Source organism: Hipposideros armiger, unplaced genomic scaffold (assembly GCF_001890085.2).
Source record: "Hipposideros armiger isolate ML-2016 unplaced genomic scaffold, ASM189008v1 scaffold_276, whole genome shotgun sequence".
Taxonomy (NCBI): domain Eukaryota; kingdom Metazoa; phylum Chordata; class Mammalia; order Chiroptera; family Hipposideridae; genus Hipposideros; species Hipposideros armiger.
The window spans coordinates 309,481-332,717 of NW_017731626.1; the positions used below are offsets into that span (position 1 = coordinate 309,481).

General features: G+C 40.3%; 1 protein-coding gene across 1 annotated transcript in view; it reads left to right on the forward strand.

The window, feature by feature from the left end:
* POLR2M (RNA polymerase II subunit M) overlaps nt 1–4,521 on the forward strand; it is a 9,021-nt gene extending 4,500 nt beyond the window's left edge. Inside the window, exons 3-4 of the mRNA XM_019657539.1 lie at nt 1,074–1,281; nt 3,277–4,521. Coding sequence (XP_019513084.1) covers nt 1,074–1,281; nt 3,277–3,423 — 355 coding nt within the window. The 3' untranslated portion in view covers nt 3,424–4,521. The remainder of the gene's footprint in view (nt 1–1,073; nt 1,282–3,276) is intronic.
* The last annotated feature ends 18,716 nt before the right edge of the window (nt 4,522–23,237 follow it).

Sequence of the window (23,237 nt, forward strand, 5' to 3'; positions counted from 1 at the left end):
TAAGAATTACAGGCCTACAATATAAAACAACAAATTTCCATGCAAAACAATGTACCGCTTTGGGTACAGAATTACTGACATAATCAGACCGCCAGGAAGGTTAAGTTAATACTGCCCCCTCTTTGTTTTTTTTCCTCAAGGTGTCTTCCTTTTTCCTCTTCTCCATATCTGTTAGCCATGAGGACCTAAATAATATGTTATTTGACCTTCATCTCTAATCGTTTTTATCTTAATCCTCTCTCCTAAGGAAAGACTGCCATCCAACTCTTGGGCTGTAACTGTGGCCTGTTCCGGCCTCTAACCTTAACTCTACCAGTCCGTTTTCACTGCTGCCAGAGTGAAATTTGTAAAATGCAAATCTGAACCTGTTCTATAGACTAGAACTCTCCACTGTGGTCTGGACCCAGCCCACTTCCCAGGCTTATCTCACTGCCTTTTCTGTCCTCCACCTCTTGCACTTCCTGTGTGCTGCAGCCAAGTGCCCCCACTCCCTGCTGGGATGCCCTTCTCCCCTACTTACATGGTGAGCACTTAACTCCAAGACTCCTCAGAATTCTCTCTTTTGAAGCTTTTCTGACAACCTCCCTGTCTCCCATTAGAATGGCCATTTCCTTCCTTATGTTCCTGTGTACCATGTATAAATGTGTATCAGAACCTGTGGTACTGAATTGCACTGAAACTTGACCAGTTTATTTCCCTCTACTGGACAGTAAGCCCTTATGCAATTTATTTTATTTTATTTTTTAAATGAAAAGATAGCTTTAGTTCAAGTATAAGTTTCAAAGGGAAAAGGAAAATGCCAAGAACCTATCTCTATATACTATATTATAGTTTGTTAGAGCAGTGAGTTAATTGTCAAAATACACTCCCAAAAGGTGCCAATTGAAATACTCCTGTTTTTTTGAAGTAAATATGCTAAAAGGGAGATATTTACCAATGTAAATTTCAGTAAACTGCTTACTATGATCTTTGTAAAACAACTAAGATTAAAGGCCACTTTTGTGTGTGTGAATGTTGTATGTCTATAAAAAGAAAAGAGTCTGTTGGTGTAACGTAGGTTCTCCCTCCTTCAGGTTACCCTCCCAACATCATGATCCATCTGGTCATCAGCAAAGAAGAGCATCATCTCCTGTCTCCTCAGAGGAAAGGCGGCGCCGGGATAAGCAGCATCTTGATGACATCACAGCAGCCCGGCTTCTGCCCCTTCACCATATGCCTGCGCAGCTGCTCTCCGTGGAAGAGTCTTTGGCACTTCAGAAACAGCAGAAACAGAGTTATGAGGTATTTAAGAGTATACATTGTTTCTTGTCTGTATGTTTGATGCTGCTTACATAAGTCAGGTAGTTCAAGGAGGATGGAAAACAGAAGGGATTAGGTGTTAGAGAAATGGTCAGTTGATGCCATTAGCTCTCATACTTAGGCCTAGTTTTCAGCCTTTCCTGCTAGAATTGTAGGAAGCAGCTGGAGATGATCATAGCTACCTGCAGGTCACTCTGGTAATTAGTCAGGAAGTGTGAGGAGATGACTGCAAAATTTCACACCCTTAAAGCCCCTGCCTTTAGTGTTGGCAGTAGTGTCGCTTCCCTGTCTTCCACTTTGGAAAACCCATAAGAGAACTTGTCAGTGGTGGAATCTAACTGAGAACCCTGCAGAATGAATCAAGGCAATGTTTCCGGCTTCCATCTCCAGCAATACAGGAGAGTGTAAGAGGGGTGGGGGAACAACATTGTGTTGCCAACAGACATTTGGACACTAAGCTTAAAAGCCTAATCTGCCAGCCCTTGTGAAGATAGAAGAATCTCTTGCATTTAGTGACTTATGTTTATATAGCACTTTTAAAAAAATTTTTTTATGGTGATACTATTTTTATATTTTTATTTTTTTTATTGTTAGTTTCAGGTGTACAGAACAATGCAATAGTTATCCTCTTCACCCTTCGCACAGAAACAACCCTCCTCCCCCATCTACTGCCCTCCCACCCTACCTCCCGATATCATGCTTATCTATTACATTTCCATTGACTCCATTCCCACACTATTCCACGTTCTGTGACTATATATAGCACTTTTTTCAAAGATCTGTGTGTTCTGCACAGAACTTTAAACATGCATATTGACAATTTGTGTACAGAATAACCAGATGGGAGGAAATAAGTGTGAGAACCATAGCAAGAAAAAAAAAATGGCCCAATATACTTAGATAGCAATAATTTGAGCCTCCAGGAAAACAGCAGCCTGACTTCCTGATATGCTTAGCTGGATTTTAATCAGGTACTGTACACCAGTGAATACACAACCAGGCTGTTAAGCTGCTTTGGCTTTTTATAAAAGCCCAGGTGGCATTTTCAGGGCACTCCTTTTTAAAGCCATTTTTCTTCCTCTCAGTGCATTCAAATGATTACCCACTTAAAACTACAGCATTGAGGAATTGTTTTTCAAATTGTCTTAAATGCCTGTTGTAAGACATTTTTAGGGTGAATTAGACCCTTCAGTTGGAAGTTGCCTTCCATGGCAGTGTAGTAGTAGTAGCTTCCATTTCAGCCTTGCCTCCCCATAATATTCACAGCCTGAGGGGAAGGACCTAAAGAAGTTCAAATGGTATCAGAAGAAGCATGACAAATGTAAAGAGCCAAATTAGGAATGAGCATTGCCACTTGCCATCAGTCGGTGATAATGTCCTTGGGTGTACATAAGCACATTGCCAGTGTCTGAAATTTACTTGGACTTTTTGTTGCATAGTAATTTCCATGAGACTATTTGGAGAAGGATATTCAGCTTTTTAGTATTAATGTTTTGATTTTCATTGTGACACTGAAATGTTACTCTTAAGCCTAGAAGCCATGATTTAATCTAGGAAAGATGATTCAGTTGAAGAATCAGCACAGTATTAGTGGTTTTTGACATTTGATAGCTCAGATTGTTCTGTGAGTTTGTATATACACATGCATGTGCCCACATACTTAAAAATATATCCATATTAATAAGTATTGTAGTGCTAAGCTGATTACTCTGTTTCTCACGTAGAGGTGGGACATTTCCATGTACTGTTTATTAATGCATGTCTGTAAGTACAGCTAGCAGGCTGGTAGCTGTCACCAGCATGGTAAGGGCTGTGGCATCTGGTAGGCACAACCGTCAGGCTCATTGCGCTGCTATAGAGAGCACCGAGAAAAGTGGCGGCCCCTTTGTACCTGATCTGTTTAAATGACTTCCCATCAAAAAGTTGTAGGGAAAAGATACGAATGTGTAACTTTTTCCTGTACATTTTATTTTAAAGGAGATGCAAGCCAAGCTCGCAGCACAAAAGTTAGCTGAAAGACTGAATATTAAAATGCAGAGCTATAATCCAGAAGGGGTGGCTTCAAGAAGATACCGAGAAGTAAGGGGTGAAGATGATGACAAGTCCTCTGATGATGAGTTCTGAAGATGAGCATTGGGATGATCTCCTAACTGCCTGTTGAGATGTCATCATCTTACATCAGTCTTTCTAACAAGTATCAAGATTAGTGTCAGACATTGTTGAGGGAAAGAATTTTATAAAGTTACACAAAGGTAGCTGTAAAAATAGCCCAGTGTGTCTTTCAGAAGATCACTTTCACATGCTTGAAAAAGTTTAATATTTGAATTGTGTTTAACCACATTGTATTAAAGTTTTGCAGTATGTTGTGTGTTGTCTGATATTTTAGTATTTAGTAGAGCACATTTTTTTCTCTTAAGCCAAATGAAAGCAGGTGACTGCTTTTTTTCTTATTCTTGCCTCTGTCAAGCAGCATTTATTACATTCCTTTCAGTGAAATATGTAGTTGTCCTAGGTATCACCTAAAGTGAATTAGGAAGATACATGTCCCTCTTTTTTTGAGTAATGAAGGGAGCAGTCTAAAGAATTCTATGCATGTTTGCATGGGGTAATTGAAGTACTGGGTGTGAAATACCTAGGAAGACACTCATAGAAAATGCTTAAATATTTGTTTCCTTCTTCTGTCTTCCCTTGGAAGAATGTTATCTTCTGATTATGAATGAGTAGAGTTGACCCTTGAACAACACGGGGGTTAGGGGTGCTGACCTGCCCAATCAAAAATCATGTATAACTACATATTTTTAGTTGATGCTGGAGGGTAGATTGTCTTTCTAAATTACTGTATTTGCCCAGAGTAACATGAAGTATAGGAAAGTCTAACATGACTGATGTAGGTGAAAGGAGTTGCTAGCTGTTCTTATACTTGACCTGACTTGAGTTCATTGCTCTAGCAAATGATAGGTTCAGTTTGGTAAGAAAACCATTGTTTTTTTAAAGCTACAATTGAATTACTTTTAGTACATTGCTTTTTTTCCCCCCAAAGAGGCATATGTAGGCTGCAGAAACCTCAATCTCATATATACACGTTTATGTAACTAAAGGATTACATGGTTGTCTCCAGAGAAATTAACACTTATGTTATAAAGATTTCTTTGTCTAATATGTTGGAGCCTTTTAAACAGTTTTGAAAGGAAGAATAAAATATTAATTAGAGCAACTTCAAAATGTTAATGGTGATGTTTTACTGGTGCTTAATTAAATTTAACTTACAGTAAAAGAGACTTCATATATGTAATTTGAAAATACACTTAGGTCAGATGCACATGTGACAGGAAGGGCTCAGTTCCGTACCACACACTTCCAGGTGCAGCTACTGCTTTCCATTGCATTGTTCCCCAGAAAAGCAAATGTAAAATTATACTGAGCTTACAATTTTATTATTTTTAGTTTTTAAAACTAATAGTACGTGATTTCACAACAATTATTTGATGTTCTTTCATTATAGAATAAAGTAATACATGTTATTTCTGGAAAGCTGAATAATATGGAAGGGCTCACATGCCCACACAATCTCTTGTAATCACAGAGGCAGCCTCTGTGAGCATCTGGGTATATGTACTTTTCTATACCTTTTTATGCATACCGATACATTTATATTTTCAATAGTATAATCATACTCTAACTCAAAATCTGTTCTATATATTGTAAACATTTTCCCATATTAAATATTTTGCATTTTAGGTAGCTGCAGAATAGTCTGTATTATGGGTATGCCATAACTTATCATTTAACAGTTTGATTATAATGTAATTAACGATGTGATCAATATCTTAAAAGTTAATAACATCTGCACAGAAATGCCATTTCTAGAAGGTTCTTTTCCAGAAGTGAAATTGCTAAGTGCAAGTTTTAAGTTTTTGAGGATATCACTCATTACAAAGATTGTGACCCTTTACATTCTCAACAGCAATATATCAAATCCCAGAATTGAAAATTGCTATTTCAAATCTTTGCATATTGAATAGTTACCAAAAGGATTACCTTAAAATTTGTTTCTTTGATCGCTTAATGAAGGGAGTGTTTTTTCATGTTTATTGACTATTTATGTATATTCTGAGCATTGCTTATTCATATCTTTACAATATTCTCTTGGTGAGTTTGCCATTTTTATTGGTTTTTAAGTTCTTTATCAATTAAGATGCCCATCTTTGGTCATATGTTCTTAAATGTTTTAGTGTGTTATTTGCCTTTTGATACAGTCCATGGTGCTAGGGTGTGGAAGTTTTCTTAAGGTGTCTACCTATGCAGGTGAGCTTGAGCATGCCTTCCCCACCCCAAGGATGGAGACGTATTCTTATTTTCTTATAATAATTTAAATTTTTTTCACTTTAATTCAAAAGGTAATTTTTAATCCATTTCAAGTTTATTGGGGGATATTGTATGAAGTGAGATTTAATTTTAATTTTTGCAAATAGTTGACCAATTGGTTTGGTATTACAAACCACTATTTCCCCACTGATTTTAAATGTCGTAGAATATTCCTGTGTCTTTTGGGTCTTGGATCATCCTTTAGGGTTGTCGGAAAAGTCATGACGCATTTTTGCAACAAAAAACAGAAAAAATACGTCATGACTATTCTGACAACCCAGTATTTCCTGGGCTTTCTACTTTTCCCCGCACTTTAATAATTATGACTTTAATCAGCATTAATATTTGGTAGTACAAGTACTTCCTCATTCTTTAAACTTTGTGAAACATAACCTACAGAAAAGTACATAAAACAGGTGTATTTTAATGGCTAAAGCAAAGAGCAATGTAATCACAAATCAGATGCAGAAAAGCTACTGCCAGTGCTCCATGACCTCCCCGTGTGTCCCCTCATGCTTTTCCTTCTTTGTCCCTCAGAGGTACTACTATCCTGACTTTATGGTAATACTTCCCTCCTTTTTATCTATTTTTTTTTTAATTTTTCTAAAAGTTTAGCTAACATACTATATTATATTAGTTTTAGGTATACACAATAGTTATTCAATATTTATGTACCTAAAGAAGTGATCACCATAAGACCAGGAGCCATCTGACACCAAACTATGCTATAATATTGACTATATTCCCTATGCTGTACATTATATCCCATGACTGATTTGTTTAATACCTGGAAATGTGAACCTCTTATTCCCCTTCACCTCCTCCCCCTCCCCCTTTAAAATTTTCAATTATAGTTGACCTTCAATATTTCAGGTGTACAGCATAGTGGTTAGACATATAATTTAAGAAGTTATCCCCCTGACTAGTACCCACCTGGCATTACACATAGTTATTGCCATATTGCTTTAATCCCTGTGACTATTTTGTAAATACCAATTTATATTGTTTTTTTTTTTTAAGATTTTTTTGGGGGAATTGGGGGGAGGGGAACAGACAAGTTGCTGTCATTTTGTTCTTCAGTCTAGTGGAGGACGTTGCTTCACTGGCCCATGTTGGCACCATCATTGCGCTCTTCCCGGCCGAGGCAGATCAGTCGCCAGCTTCTGGACGGCCACTCACTGCGGCTGCTGGCCACTCACGCTGGCTGCTGGCTACACACGGTAGCCCATGGCAACCCACTGCCACAGGGGCTGCAGCCTACGCTGTCACTGGCGACTCATGGCAGCCCAGCTCCAGGTTGAGCTGTTGTTCAGCATCTTAGCTGTGGAGGGCAGTGTCACTGGCCCTCATATGTGGGATCTGAACCGGGGCCCTCTGGCATCCCAAGCCAGTTCTCAACCATCGCGCCACTCAGCCGGTCTATATTGTATTTCTTAATGCCTTCACCTTTTTCACCCTGTCCCCCAACTCTCCCATCTATTGTCTCAATGAATCTAGTACCCGTTTAACACCATTCATAGTTATTACAATATTATGGACTATATTCTTTTTGCTATACTCTACATCCCCATGACTACTTTCTAATAACCAATTTGTACTTAATCCCTTCCATTTTTTACCCATTCCCATCCCTCCTCTGTCTGGCAACCATTAAAATGTTCTCTGTATGAGTTTGTTTCTGTTTTGTTTATTTTGTTCTTTAGCTTGCACACATAAGCAAAATCACATTGCATTGGTTTTTCGCCGTCTGACACACTGCACTCAGCACAATACCCTCCAGGTCCATCCATGCCGCCGCTGATGGCTAGAACCCATTCTCTTCCATGGCCGAGCAATATTCCATTGTATATATGTACCACCTCCTCTTTATCCATTCTTCCATCAAAAGACACCCAGGCTGCCTTCACATCTTGGCTATTGTAAACAATGCTGTAATGAACATATGGATGCACACAACCACTTGAAGTGGCGTTTTGGGTTTCTTCAGATAATTACCAAGAAGTGGGATTACTGGGTCCTTTTTTGTCTCTTGTTACAACCTTTGTTTTAATGTCTATTTTGTCTGCTATAAGTATTGCTACCACAGCTTTGTTTTTTCTTTGTTTCCATTTTCATGAAATACATTTTTACCATCCCTTTACTTTCAGCCTGTGTGTGTCTTTTGATCTGAAGTGAATCTCTTGTAGGCAGGATATATAAGGGTCTTGTTTTCTTATCCATTTAGCCGCTCTATCTTTTGGCTGGAACATTTAATTTATTTACATTTAAAGTAATTGATATGTATTAAATACCATTTTATTATTCATATTTTTTATTTATTTTTTTGTCTTAAGTTCCTCTAAGATTCCTTGTAATACTGTTTTGGTGGTGATGAGTTTTTTTAGCTTTTTTTTGTCTGGAAAGCTCTTTATCTGTCCTTTGATTATAAATGATAGCTTTGGTGGGTATGGTAACCTTGGTTGTAGGTCCTTGGTTTTCATCACTTTGAATGTTTTGTGTCAATCCCTTCTCAAAATTTCTGTTGAGAAGTCAGCTGATAGTCTTATGGAACTCCCTTGTAGGTAACTAATTGCTTTTCTCTTGCTGCTTTTAAGATTCTCTGTTTCTCTTTAACCTTTGGCATTTTAATTATGATGTGTCTTGGTGTGAGCCTCTTTGGGTTCATCTTGTTTGGGACTCTTGTGCTTTCTGGGCTTGTATATCTATTTTCTTTGCCAGGTTAGGGAAGTTTTCAGTCATTATTTCTTCAAATAGGTTTTCAATTCCTTCCTTTCTCTCTTCTCCTTGTGATACCTTTATGATATGAATATTCATATGCTTGATGTTGTCCCAGAGGCCCCTTAAACTCTCATTTTTTTGGATTTTTTTTTCTTTTTGCTGTTCTGATTGGGTGTTATCTGCTACTTTATCTTCTAAATGGCTGATTCAATCCTTTGCTTCATCTAATCTGTTAATTCCCTCTAATGTAGTCTTCATTTTAGTTATTGTAGTTTTTATTTCTGACTGGTTCTTTTTTATGTTTTCTGTCTCCATTTTTATGTTTTCTACCTCTCTGTTGAAGTTCTCCCTGAGATCATTGAGCATCCTTATAACCAGTGTTTGGAATTCTGCCTCTGGTAGATTCCTTGTCTCCATTTTGTTTAGTTCTTTTTCTGGAGCTTTGTTGTGTTTTGTTTTGTTTTGTTTTTATGTGTTTTTTTGGGGGGAAATGTTTCTTTGTCTCCCCATTTTGGTTGCCTCCCTGTGTTTGTTTCTATGTAGGGCTGTTATGCCTCCTGGTCTTAGTAGAGTGGCCTAATGTAGTAGATGTCCTGTGGGACCCAGTGGTACAATCTCCTTTGTCACCTGAGCCTGATACTCCAGGTGTGTCCTATGTGTGGGTTGTGTGTGCCCTCCTGTTATAGTTGAGATTTAATTGCTGTTTGAATGTCAGTGGGAGGGATTGACTCTCAGACTGATTGGTTGCGAGGACTGGCTGTGACTACAGTGGAGGTGCTGTTGTGAAGGGGCTGACCCTACAGAGCATGATTTGCTTTAGTGGGGCTCTGGTGCCTGCCCAGTCTGCCCTTCGGGTGTCATCCTTGGATGTGGTTGGGGGATACTCCAGCCTAGTCTGAAGCTGGCCACTGGGATAGCCAGCCCCAGGGCCTCCTGGGAGGGAACTTGCTTCAGGCCAAGTTCCTACCCAGGACCACCTGGAATGAGCCACAAAACAACCCAGAGATAGCTGCCTCCTCTGCTATGCTTAGAGGTGACTTGAGAGGCCAAGCTGAAAACCAAGGCCAGCTGTTGCTGGTTTTAGGGCTGCTCAGCCAGAAATATGGCACGTGCCAAAGGCAGATGCTGCTTGTTTGGGTTTTGTGAACCTTTGAGAGATTTTAGGAACGTCCTCAGCATGAGCCAAGGCAGGCCGTTTGTATGGAAAGCCAATGGAAGCAGCTTGGGTGTTCCTGCAAGTTGGGTGGGGCGTGGTCTCAGGGAATCACTATCGCAGGGCTGATGAAAGGTGGTAGCCAGTTTGACGGAGACTCAGATATGATGTCTGCCTATGTCTGCACACAGGGAAGAGGAGGGCTCAACAAAGAAACAATGGTTTCCTCCAGCTCCTCCATCTGGGAGAAAGCTGCCCTTCTGGATCTCACCTTGAAATTAGGTAATTCAGTTCATCCCTGTATGTCCCTGGCATCTTTCAAGCTGCTGCCCCAACGCTGGAGCTCAGAGTGAGTAATTCCGTCAGTGAGTAAGTTCATGTGGTCCCTTTAACCATGTGGTCTCACTCAACCACAATCCGTGCTAGTTTTCATAGCCAGAATTTATGGGGCCTTCTCTCCTTGGCATTGACACCCTGGGCTGGGGAGGGGCTGGGACCCCTTGCTCCTCGGGGGTGGGAACTTCAGCCGCCAAAATATCCCTCCCTATTTTTAATGGTCACACACGGGTGTGGGACCAGCCTAGTTAGCATCCCTGCCTCTCCTACCAGTCTTTTAGTCGCTTCTGTATGTCAGTAGTTGTAGGGCTTTGGTTCAGCTAGACTTCAGGTGATTCTCAGTAATGGTTGTTCTGTGGTTTAGTTGTAATTGATGTGGTCCTGAGAGGAGGTGATCATGGCGTTTACTTACTCCTCCATCTTGACTGGAAAACCCTTCCCCCCCTTTAAAAAACGGTTTTACCACTATGTATACAACAATATGATTAGTTTGTTTTGCTCACTTTTGACTTATAAAAATGCAGTCATAGTGTATGTTGGGTATAGTGTCTTTCATTGAACATTGCTTATAAAACCCATGTCATGTGCTGCTGTGGTTTATTCACTTTAATTGCTGTGTAATGTGCCATTTTATTAATACTACTTTATTCTACGGTGATGACATAAATTTCTGTAGGGTATTTTATCTAGGAGTTTTAACTGTTGGAATATAAGGTATGCACATCTTTTAACATTTAACACTGCCACCAGCCCTCTCCACCTTGTATGAAAGTTCCAGTTCATCAGCACTTGATAGTGCCAGATTTTATTTTAGCCAATATGATGTTTTTATAGTAGATGCTAATTGTGGTTTTATTTTGTATTTTTCTAATTAGGAATGGCATTAAACATCTTCACGTTTATGGGTCGCTGTATTTCTTCTTTCAAAAAGAGCCCATTAAAGTCTTTTGTCCATCTTTTTGTTGTGTGTTAGCTGTCTTTTTCTCATTGATTTGTGGGACATATTCTTGATAATCATTATTTGGTTGTATTTGTTTTAAATATCCTCACTTTCTCTATATTAGTTTTCATTCTCTTCATGTTTTTTTTTTTGATGAACAGAAATTCTTCATTTTAATGACAAACCTATCAATCTTTTATGTTTAGTGTCTTTTGTGTTTTGTGTTAAGAAATCTTTCCCTATCCTGAAGTCATGAAAATATTCTTTTCTTTTAAAATCTTTTTAGTTAAAAAAAGCTTTATAATTTTGCCTTTCCCTTTACATCTTTGATTCCACCTGGAAATTATTTGTGACAGTGTGAGGAAGGATTCTTCTGTATAGCCACTTGTCATGGCACTTACTATGCAGGGCACTTTGGCCACGTATCAAGCATTTGTACATGTCTATGTTACTTTCTGGGTCCTCTTTTTTTATTCCATTAATCTGTGTTAGTATTACATCACGTTATTTATGGCAGCTTAATGATAAGGCTGGAGTAAAGCCTGCCATCTTACCCTTCAGGAGTGTCTTGGTTATCTTTGGCCCTTTGCATTCATATAAATTTTTGAATCAGCTTGCCATGTTCCACCAAAAAAACCCAACCAAACAAACAAACAAAAAAACCCCAAAACACCTTGATAGTGCAGATCTCATTGGTTTTCAAGAAAATGTTTGATATTCTATCATCAATCAATTACCTTTTTATTCCTAACATTCTGTATTTTGATACTTGGGAGATTTGAAACCTTGACATTTATAAATTAAGTACACCTACTCTTTCAACTAGGATGACTATTTTTAGTCTATATAAGTTAAATAGAAAATTTAGAACACTGTTTTAGTGTAAATGCCTGAATAATTGTGTAGGTTTGACTGAGAAGAGTTAGCAAGTAAGGTTGTTTATTTTTTAATCAAATTTAGGTGTAAACAGGAGAATGGAGTGAATCTGCAGTTATGAACTCTTACCCTTCAATTTTCAAGTGATTATGTTAAGGGAACGAAGTTAAGTGCTCAAGTTTGGGGCTTAACCTGAACTATGGAATATGTTATGAGGATTAGTCTCATTACATAATAGTCATCTATAGGATAATAATTTTTCATTTTCTTAGAACCTGTCTCTAATCCACGTCACATTCTCTGGGGATCCAGGAGCTGTGAGTCATGGCAGAGAGAAAATAGTTTGTGGAATTATCTCTATTTCCTGCAACTGCGATGTTGAGGTGATTTGCTCAAGGTCACTCAGAGGCAGCCAAGAAAAACCCCACCCTCAAGATTTCTGGGCACTGGATTGCTTGGCCTTGCATATGAATACCACAAATCAAGGTTGCATTTGGGCTTTAAAAAGTGCTCGTGATAGGCAAGAGCTCAGGTTACTCTAAAGGTATTTGTTATGTCTCTATGACTTATACTACACAAGAGCTTTTCTTCTTCTGATAACTTTTGTATTTGGAATGTTTTGTTTTTAATCATCTTAAAACTGTCTAACCATTTTGGCCACTGCTTGTATCTTCACTCTTCCTTCCTCACTTGGAAGTTGGCTGCATCGAACTTTTTGGAGAAGAGATGCAAGTAAAAGTGACATTGGGTATCACAGGCTTTATTCAGATGACAAGGTAAAATCTGGCAGTTAGTTTATCCTTTCGTTTGGAACATTAAACAAAAGTAAAGTTTTAATGGAAAAAAAGATTCTCTCTTTGTACACGAAAAGTTGAGAGTGCCTGTGCTTAAATAAATAAAAGGATTATATATCTAACTTTTATGGGGAGCATATAGAATCATCTAACAAATATAGCAAATTGCGTTATTGACTAGCTCCGTGACAGGGAGGAGAAACTTAAAGCTTTATTTTAATTTCTGGCTAAAGTGAGGAAGCTTTGATACTGGGCCGATGAAATGAACCTAGTGTTGGATAATACTGAACTAGAGCCAGACCACAAATCAGAAGTGATTCAGAAAGCACAGCATAAAAGCCTGAACAATTAAATATGATCTATTACTTCCCAGATGACTTTAGAAAACTTGGAATAAAAAAAAAGAAGGCAAAAAAGAGGGTAAGCCACTGGAATAGCATTAGATTATTAGATTTAGGATTTAAATGCCACTATTTCCTTTGAATCCAGTGGGAAGTTATGTACTCTCATGACTATTAAGTCTGTAGGATGAGGTCAGAGACCCCTTATCTAATGTATGGGGTATGTTTTGAGAGAACAAAATTTCGAAGTGTGGTCTTTATAGACCACTTTGAGGTCTGAAAGAGATTCTATATGAAAACCTTATTGTAACGATGGTAACAATTATGACGAAAAGTAGTTTAGGAGGCACCTTTTGGCATACGAAGCAAAATGTTCTAAAATCACCACCATATGAAACTTTTAATTTAGTGTTAAAATTAACTGAGAACAATAGAGACTCCTTAGAAAAGCTATTTTGACAAGGGGGAAATTAAGACATTAAGCTAAGGACAGACCCAGTTTCCTATGGAAAATTTTCACATTATTAAGGCAAAAGAATGAGAGTTGTAAATCAAGTCTTTATTCAGAGCATACAGAAATGCTCCTTAAAAGATGGAGTCTCAGCTTGGTGCTTATAAAGTTTGTCTGAAAGTATTGCTAGTAAATACATCAGTTCTTTAATCAGTACCACATATATTTTTATTGAATTAAATAGCACTTCCAGTGATTGTGTTATAAAAATGAAAGCATATCTTCTATTGATTATTTAGATTTTTAATAAAAAATATTTCTTCTGCCCTTCAGCTACATTTAGTAGGGTCAAAACGAAGCACATTAGGAAACAGTAACAGTAACTGGCACTGGAAGGCAAATTTTTTCTCAAATTGGCATCTTTAGTTCTTAGGGAAGGAAGGAGAGAAGGAAGGAAGGAGGAAGAAAGGAAGGAGGAAGGAAGGAAGGAGGAAGAAAGGAAGGAGGAAGGAAGCAAGCAAGCAAGCTTAGATATCATTTGTTTGGCATCCTAAAAATGGGACAACTGAGACATAGAGAGGAGTGGAGACTTGCCTGTGGTTGTGCAGCTGGCTCTGACACAGCTCTCTCTGCCCTAACCCAGTCCTCTTTACTTAATGTGGAGTCTACTTAAAATTAATTCCTTAACATATTTTTACAAAATTACAGAAAAAACACAGTGGCAGAAATCTATTTTCTAATTTTAAAACTATAGAAATGTTTAATTTCCTTAGGTAGTCTTAACTATTGCAACTAGGTTCAGTTACTACAGTTTTCTTAGAGTAGAAATGGATAACGTACTGCTCATTATTTATGTGTGACCCCATTTTTCCTTTTCACTGCCTGACTTAGTCTGTTTCGAATGTCTCCAATTTCACACCTCTTCCTTTAGTCTTAAGTTCGACTTCCACCGGCTTACCAAAACTTCTCACCAGTCCTCCTGCTAAATCTCAGTCTCTACCACTCTCTGAAGGTAGAAGATTCAAAATTTGTATATATTGTAAAATGTAATATGGTTACCACAATAATGCCTAGTTAACATCTATCATCAAACATAGTTAGAAAAAGTTTTTGGTAGGTCACCTCTGCCACTGTTATGTGTTGCTGATCAATCTCTGCAATCAATACCTTCAAGGAGGGGGTCCAATATGGAATGGGGGGGGTGTCCTCTTTGTCTGACTCTGATGAAGTCGCTGGTTTTGATAGGGTGGTTACTAATTATCATTTCTTAGATTGCCTCTTGTGTCTGGCTTTTGAATCACTGAAAAAATAATTGTTTAATTTACTGTCCAAGGGTGTGCTCAGCATTGCTCTTCAGTTTTCATCTCTGAATCTTATCCGGAAATGAAGTCTGGAGAGCTGTGGGTTATGTGCATTTCTCAGCCCACAAGATCCGCTTTGCCTTTACCCTCCCCGGAGAGAAAACATTGCAAGCCTCATTAGTATGGGGGTCCCTCAGATGACTGATGGACAAAAAGGACACCATTTGTACTTGGGAACTTTATTATAGTAACATAGTACTTAACATTGCCTCATACATGCCACCTTAACTTGGTGGAGACTCACAGTGTATCTTCATAGGTCTTTTGAAGAGCACTGCTCTAGGCAATGGTTTCAATGTTCTTATCATTTCTTCAGTATGAAAGTTTAATTCAAAATGGAAAATTTTCTATTTGCAAATTGTGCAGGTCAAAAGTAGGAATTGGATAACAATGGCCAGGGGGACACTGTGGTATCCCTGGCGCCGTGTCTTTTCCCTCCTCCAATCTGTGGCTGCCATGGTATCCTCTGGGGAAAAAACATGTTTATCTTTCAGAGTTTTCTTGTTAGACTATACATGATCCTGCAGGCAGCAAAATATCAATAAACTCTTATTAATTAATCTCTCAGTGCATATCAGGTTAGTAGATGACTTTTTCCTGAAGGAAAGTAGAGCTTAAGGGAATGAGAGATGGAACAGACAAGTTTTGGGGGAGAAAGGGAGGAATGAAGGGAAGTGGAAACTGGAGGAGAAGGACAAGAATAGGAAGTAGGCCCGGATGGACCCTAATAGCCGAGGGACAGCAGGGAGCATACCTTGTTAGAATGATCTATCTCACTGTTTTCAACTTCTCTCCTATTTTCTCTTGAATCCACTCCAATCGCAAGTTTCCTTCCCAAAATTCTCCCCAAAACTCTGTTGTCAAGGTCATGAATGGTCTTCGTGTTGCTAAATTCAGTAGTTAATTCTCAGTCCTCCTTCTTCTTGACTTCTCAGAGCATTGGCATGGTCAATGGCTCCCTCTTCTTTGAAACACGTTTTATTTTTGGTTTCTAAGAATACCTCTCCGTCTGGGGGCACCCAGTGGCTGCTTCCTCTTAGTCTCCTTGGCAGTTTCCTTCTCATCTTCCCAATCACTAAACATTGAAATGCTCAGGGTTCTCTCCTTGATCCTCTGTTTGACCTGTGCTCACTCATTTGGTGACCTCATCTGGCCTTGTGGTTTTAAATACCGTTGATACATCCTGCCTCCCAAACTTCTGTCTCCAGCTCTGAACTCCAGATTCATATTTAGCTGCAACGTCAGTGCTCTGAGAAGAGTCCTGGGCTCCTGGGCTAGAAATGAAGATATATTGGTGGTGGTGGTGGCACCAGAGTTCTTGCTTTGCTTGTGACACGTTGAATGTTCTTGGCCTAGTCACTTAACTTCTTGAGATTTGAGTGTTTCAGTTTCTAAAGTGAGGGAGCTGGGCCTGATCAGCATCTCCCAAAAATGTGTGTTTTAAAACAGAAATCCCGAGGAAAAAGGGATTTGGTGGTCAAATGAGCTAGCATGCTGTGATGCCCGGATTGCTGCAAGGATTCTCCTGTGTGGCCTCCCGCTCCGCTTTTGTCCACTACAGTGGTGGCTCAGCACAGCAGCCAGCATGACTGTTTTTAAAGGCATCATCAGGTCAAGTCATTTCTCGGCTTAAAGCCCTCCCTGGCTCCCATCTCATTCAGAACAGGAGCTGGACTCCTTATGATGGCCTACGAAGCCCCACATGACCTCGCCCTCGGGACCTGAAGAGCACGCCACTCCAGCCACACGGGCCTCCTTGCTGTTGCTGTAACTTGTCATGAGTGCTCCTTCTTAGGGCCTTCACACAGCCCTTTTCTCTGCCTTGAATGCTCTTTTCCCCACATGTCAGCGGGGCTGGCTCTTCGTTTCCTAAGACTATGTATCCAAATGTCTCTTTATCAGGGATGCCAATGAGTGTACAATAACCCCCTCACCTTAGCTGTGTTATTTTTCTCCATAGAATTGTATATTTTTCACTTGGTTTATTGTCTGACTTCTTCTCCCACTAGAATATGAGGGCAGGGATTTTTATTTGTTTTGTTTATTGCGATATCCCCAGTGGCCTAGAAAAACACCAGACATAGTGGGCGCTCAATAATATTTTGATGAATGAATGAATGAACGAATGAATGAAGAGGAGCAAATGAGCAGATGAGAAGAGGAAGGGAAGGCTCGGGGAGCCACCCCTACACATGCCTGAGGGCCTCTTCACTCTCACGCATAACCATAAAGCCTAACGCTTACAGAGCCCCGTGTTATTTAGAACATGGTTTCACATCTGTCGTCTCTCTTACTTCGCATACATGCCCTGTGAGGTTGGTATTATTTTTCCAGAGAAAGAAACTGAGGGTCAGCAAGTAGTGACTTTCTCAAGGTCACACACTATTAGACCCGCATCTGTTTTTCTCTCAGTCAAGTGCCCTTTTCAATTTCCCATGCTGCCTTTCCTATTTGCCCCGTTTGCTTGAATTCCAGGCAGCCAGTGCCTGGCTTTCACTGGAGGGGGCGGTGGAGGGTGCTGGTGAGGATGGAACGGTGGGGAAGAACACTAGTTTGTGTCACCAAAGCCTTACTCTGGGCCCACGGGTGAACCTTCCCCTTTGGTTCTGACAGCAGTGCTATGGCAGGCTGTGCCTTTCACAGATATTTTCTTTACTGATAAAATACAACAGGGTGAAACAGAGGGCAAAAGCATGAAAACAACCCAGGCTATAGCCCTTGTCTAGCTGGCTCCCTCCCAGGGCTTTAATTCGAGCTTGTATGACCACTACCTTGTCCCACAGGAGTGCCCAGCACTTAGGCACCGACCTGAGCCAGCAGCTCAGACCCACCACTTACTTCAGGGTAATGTTGGGCAAGTTATTCAACTACTCTAAGCTTCGTCATCTGAAAAGTAGGAATAATAAGAATGGTATCACCATCTCAGGCTTGTTGTGAGGATAAAGTTGTCCCAAGTTTACACCAACTATTAGCTGTGATTCTTCCTTCTTCCAGCCTGTCCCCTTGAGGAGGCTTCCATTCAACGCCTGCCTGCACCCTTCCCACCCCCCCACCCTCCTTGATTACTGCCTCATAGAAGAGAACAGAAGAGTCAGGTTGCCCACTGGCACCCTTCCATCGGGCATGGCTTTGCCCTTCGGTCCTCAAGAGGGACGCTAATTTCACAGGTCACAGAGGTGGCGGCATTCAGAGTCACAACTAAACATCACTTCAGAAAAGGGGGTTGTTCTGTCACATTGTGGTTCCTAAATTTGGGAGCCAGGGTGGGAGGGATTGGGTTATAGGAAGAAAACAGGTTTGAGGGATGACAACATACACATTAAGCTTTGAACTGGGATCTGCGGGGGTCCTGCAGGAGATATTGTAGACATCTAGAATGGGCCGTTGGAAAGGCAAGCCTGACCCTTGGGAGAGAGGTCAGGACTGGAAATCAAGGAGAGGCCACTCCCTATAGAGAAGGTGGTTTGAACCCATAGATTAGAAGCCCAAGGAAAGCACAGGGCAGGAAGAGAAAGGATGCATGGTGGGGTGCACAAGAAAGGGTAGACAGAGGCTGGCCTGACATATAGCAGGCTCAAACTGGACTCAAATCCTGTCCTCACGGATCTTATAAAGCTGTCACACACATAAATAATTATTTTCCAAAGTAGACAGGGTCAATCTACTAAAAGAGACCAAGGACCCTATTTCCAGCACAGGGGCCAGGAAGACTCCATGAAGGAGGGCATTTCAACTAGACTTTAAACCATAAGTGGGATGTGGGCTGACAGGATGGGGAGATGGTTAGACACAGCATCAGCAAGGGCAAGGAGGCAGGAGAATTCGGGATGTCTGGGAAAAGGTGGTTAATATCTGGCCAGAGGTACTCATGGAACAATGTAGAATTAGATTTGCATTTAAAAGCATTTAAAAAAAATATGAGTCACAGATTGAAGTTTATGAAGAATTTGAAATGTATACTATTGTTGCAGACACTGAAATGGAGATCAGTGTGCAGGGCATCTACTAGGGAGACTTCCTAAAATAAACACCTGCGGAAGGGAAGAGGAGGAAGCAGGATCAGGCATGGAAGAGGTTGGGAGGTGCTGCGGTCTCACCAAAGGCCTCAGGTGACCTCACAGGGAGCTCGGGAGTTTGGACGGTCCTGCAGAGCAGTTTCCCTATAGAAGGTCTAGTTGTTTGATTAGTGGCCACCAAAAGAGATATCTGAGTCCTAACCCTCAGTACCTGGGACCTTATATACAAATGTAGTTAAGGATCTTGAGATGAGATTATCCTGCATTTAGGGTGAGCCCTACATCCAATGACCAGGGTCCTTAGAGGACAAAGGAAAGGGAGAGTCAACACTCAGACATGCAGGACAGAGGTGGAGATTAGAGTGATGCATCTATAAGCCAAGTAATGCCAGGGATGGCCTGCAGCCGCCAGAAACTAGGAGAGGTATGGCGTGGGCTCTCCCTCAGAGCTGCTAGCTAGTAGGAACCAATTTCCTGATTTCAGGCTTCCAGCCTATAGGACTGTGAGAGAACAAGTTTCTGTTGTTTTAAGTTTTTTGTTATTTTGTAGTAATTTGTTATAGCAGCCCTGGAAATGAATACAGGAGGCCAGGACTTTTTACCATGTATAAATTATCGGACATGGACTTTCCCTGGAAAAAAGTGTGACCTTCATTGAGTTGGTTTTCTTCAGCGGAGGCAATTCCCACAGAGGCCTGACAACTGAGAGCCTTTATCTGGCAGCCCTCCCAGCAGCCTGGGGATCTGGATAACTTATTATAGCAGTCATTTCTTTGTCCCTTAGTTTTCCCATCTATATAGTGGGAATAACAATAAGACCCATCTCAAAAGGTTGCTAGGAGATAAAATTAGATGGTAATACTAGTAGCTAATGTTTACTGAGCACTTGCTGTATATATACCAGGCGGGCCTTTACATGAGTTCACACTTGCGTGTTGTCCAGCATATTGTAAGCGCTCAGTAAACAGTAGCTATTATCATGGGGGATGTGTCCAAGGTCACAGCTGCCAATGCCAGGATTTCCTGACTCTCAGGAGAAAGGCCCTTCATCTGTAATAAGCCCTTTCTCTGAATGTGCCTAATCAGATCTTCTTTTCATGACACTGATAGATAGTATTTTTAAGCATGAAACAAAATTTGTGCTTCACAAAAGAAATGCTATTTTGCCTTGTCATCTGAAAGGAAGAGCTTTGAGTTGTCTGAAGTTCAGTCACACTCTCTCAGGCTGACTCTGTGACCAAAGACATTAATTTGTAAGACAGGCGGGGGCAGGAGGGGCAGCTGGGGTGGGCACAGGTCCCTGCCGCCTACAGCTAATTGGCTCCGCAGGCCCCACATCCCAGCATCTGCTGACATGGCATTCCTGAGACATGGGGAGAGGCCAGACACTATCATTTTAAAGAGGACAAAGTGAAGGACAGAGAGATTAGCCGATTTGCCCTCTTAATTATGTGGTGAGCTAGAGATGGAGCCAAGAATTGAATCCAGATTTCTCAAATCCCAGATGGGGTTTTTCATCAGGAGGTTTACCACATTCCTTCCCTTGGAACGCCCCCCTCGCTGGATACCAGAAACACATACCTGGGTTGAGTTCAGGGGTGTGTGTCTCTGTATTACTGCTCCCTTCACCTTACACTGATTCTTAAAAGGAAAGAAAGAAAAAACCCTTACCCTTAAAAAGGGTCACTTAATTGAGAATAGCATAGATGTTATACAGATTGCTTAAATGCTCTTAACTACATCTATTTTCCAAGAATTTTGGCTTGGCATGTTCAACGCCCAAACAGAAGGTCTCTTTAGATATGACCCATGCATGGCTTTCCAGAAGAATTCGCATACAGAAGCATTGTGCACATTATTAATGTTAAAAGGAGTTTTCTCCTCTATTCCAAAATCGGAGATAAAATTCACACTGACACAACCTAGGACTAGGAAGGAACAGTGACCATCCAGAAATTTCCATATGTATCCCTCTCTACAGGGAGGGCACTTTAAGAACAGTATGGTGGGCTTCTACCACTAGAGGGCTCAACCTGAATTATATACTTCAAAAATGTTCAAGGATAGTTGGTACCCATTTCCAGGATTTTAGGCAAAATTAGCAACCCAACAAGGTAATTTACCACAGATTAGAGTTACTGTTGACTTCAGATACATTAGATACATATCCCTGTTTTATGCTCCCTCCCTTAACTAAGTTCTGTATTTTAAAAGTATGGACAACACAAACAAAACCAATTTGCTAATTTTGATCTAATTGGTTTTGATGACTCTTTTTTTGTGAAACCATCAAGGTGAATGACATCCCGTGAGGCCCCTGGCAATTATCCTGCCTGGCCTCCTCTGTCAGACTCTCTGTCTCATCTTGGAGAGCTTTTTTGGAAATAGACATGGTTTTCTCTGCATGTCTTCTGGTGCTGGTGGGCAGAGGGGTGGTTAGTCATTTTATCCTTCAAAGAGCTATGAAGTTCTTTAAGACAGAAAACAGCTATGGTTTGCTCCATTGGTCATTCATTTTATTCAGCTGGTATTCACTAATACCTACTATGGATGAGAGACTATCGGGCTAATTCCTTGACATCTTGCAGTGAGAAGTCCAGTGGGGCATACTAACAATGACAAATGTGGGAAATATGATGGAAGGGTGCGGAGGAAGCATGAATTCTAGCCCTTTGCCCCCTCCTACCTCCGCCCCCCCCCCAAAAGTGTTAACTGCTCCTTCTTTCACTCTCTTTCACTCAAAAGAAACCACATCTTGATAAAATTATTACCACGTGTCACCAGGTAATACTGTGTTATCTCAATTGTTGGGTGTAAAACAATGTTCCCTTTGGGCTCCACTTGAAGCAAAAATAAATGTATTAGCAAGAGAACAATGAAAGTGCTCTGAGGAAGAGTCCTGGGCTCTTATATAAAGATACATTTGGAGGCAGGAATGGGGAAGGCGTGGAGAGGGGAGTGGGAAGGTGGGGAGTTTCTGCTTTGCTATTAACAAACTGAGTGTGTGGCCAAGTCACTTAACTTCTGGGGATTGGAATTGCCCAGTTTCTAAAATGAAGGCCTTGGACCCGGTCAGCATCTCCCAAAATGTGTCTCTTAAAACAGAAATCCTGAGAAAAATGGAATTTGTGGTCAAATGAGTTTGGGAAATGTAGCATAGTCTATGCCCCCCTTCACTCACTATCCCATGGGGATTCAAAATCACCTTAGTATATTAAAGGTTTTTGATAGGCCCTAGAGTAAAAAGCCTATTTAACTTTATTTAACTCAGTGTTTCCCAGATGTATTTGCCTGGAGATCCAATTTTATGTACTACCTATTAATATAGAAATGTTAGACTAGATGTTCATTGAAAAGCCAATAAACATTTATTGAGTGCCTACTTTGTGCTAGGAAGTTACCTCTCAGGCTGTATTACATGAGTTTATGAATCTTATGATTTAATCAAATAAACAGTGTAGATGGAGATTTTTCTACAGATAAAACCTTCTAATTAATCTGTCCACAGTTCCTAGGAGTGACTTCCTTCCTTCCAGAGGGCACTGTTTAGTATCATTAGTGGTTTTTCACATCAGTGCCATTTTTTTTTCTTCACATTGTATTGGAATTCACAGATTTAATTCTTTTAAATTAATAGAGCGAACAGCAGTGGGTAAGTAGTGTTAACCTGGTGCTGGTCTTAATTGCCCATCAGATCCTTGCCCAGAGGACTGGACCAGCCTTCAGATGTACAAGGCTTTTTTTGGCATGTTCACACAAATTTCGTTTACTCATGCCTCCTTTCTTTGGGTTCTAGGTGCTTTCAATTTTACCATTTGGGTAAAATTCAGTTAGTTTTAGAAAGGATAAACTTTTAGTACATTTTTTTTTTTGTACAGCTGATTATCAACTAAGTCCTCATCTGGTCAACTCAGAAACATATTCATTTTGTCTTTTGCCACTTTCTCACAAAGGGAAAGGGCATCATATGTCTTTAAAATGTTCTTCTAGTTGTCTTATTGTGCAGAAACTTTAGGAAGTGAGTTTTGACAGAGAGCCTGGTTTCCTTTATTTTAAAGTCATCTTACTTTAGGTTTTCAAAAGAAAAGAAGGGCAAGTGAGAGTGAGGGAGAGGAAGGGGTACACATGGTTCCTAGCGAGAAATCCCATCGCTTGTTCTAACTTTGCCTTATCTAACATTAGGAGAAAAGAATAAGCAGGAAATTAGAATCTGCAACTTCGGCATTCTAAAATCTGGATTCTGTATTCTTTTTTATTCTCTGAAATTGACTCTATGCTGCTGATTGTAATGCCTAAGTGATAGCTGCTGATAAATATTATCTTTGTGGAGACATAGGGCATCATCATATGTCAAGTCTGCAGACTAATTTTTAATGCAAACCCAGCAGATTTTTGTGGATACGGGCCAGGAATTTTAATGAAAGAAAACATCAAAGATGCAGAAGAAATGAGAATATTAGTCAAGGAAGATACACAGCGATGCTCTCTGATAACCCCTGTTATTGACATTAGAACTCTGTGGGAGCAACTTAAATAAACATCTGGACACCGAGTTTAGACATTTTCAGTGACAAACCCCAGACAGAT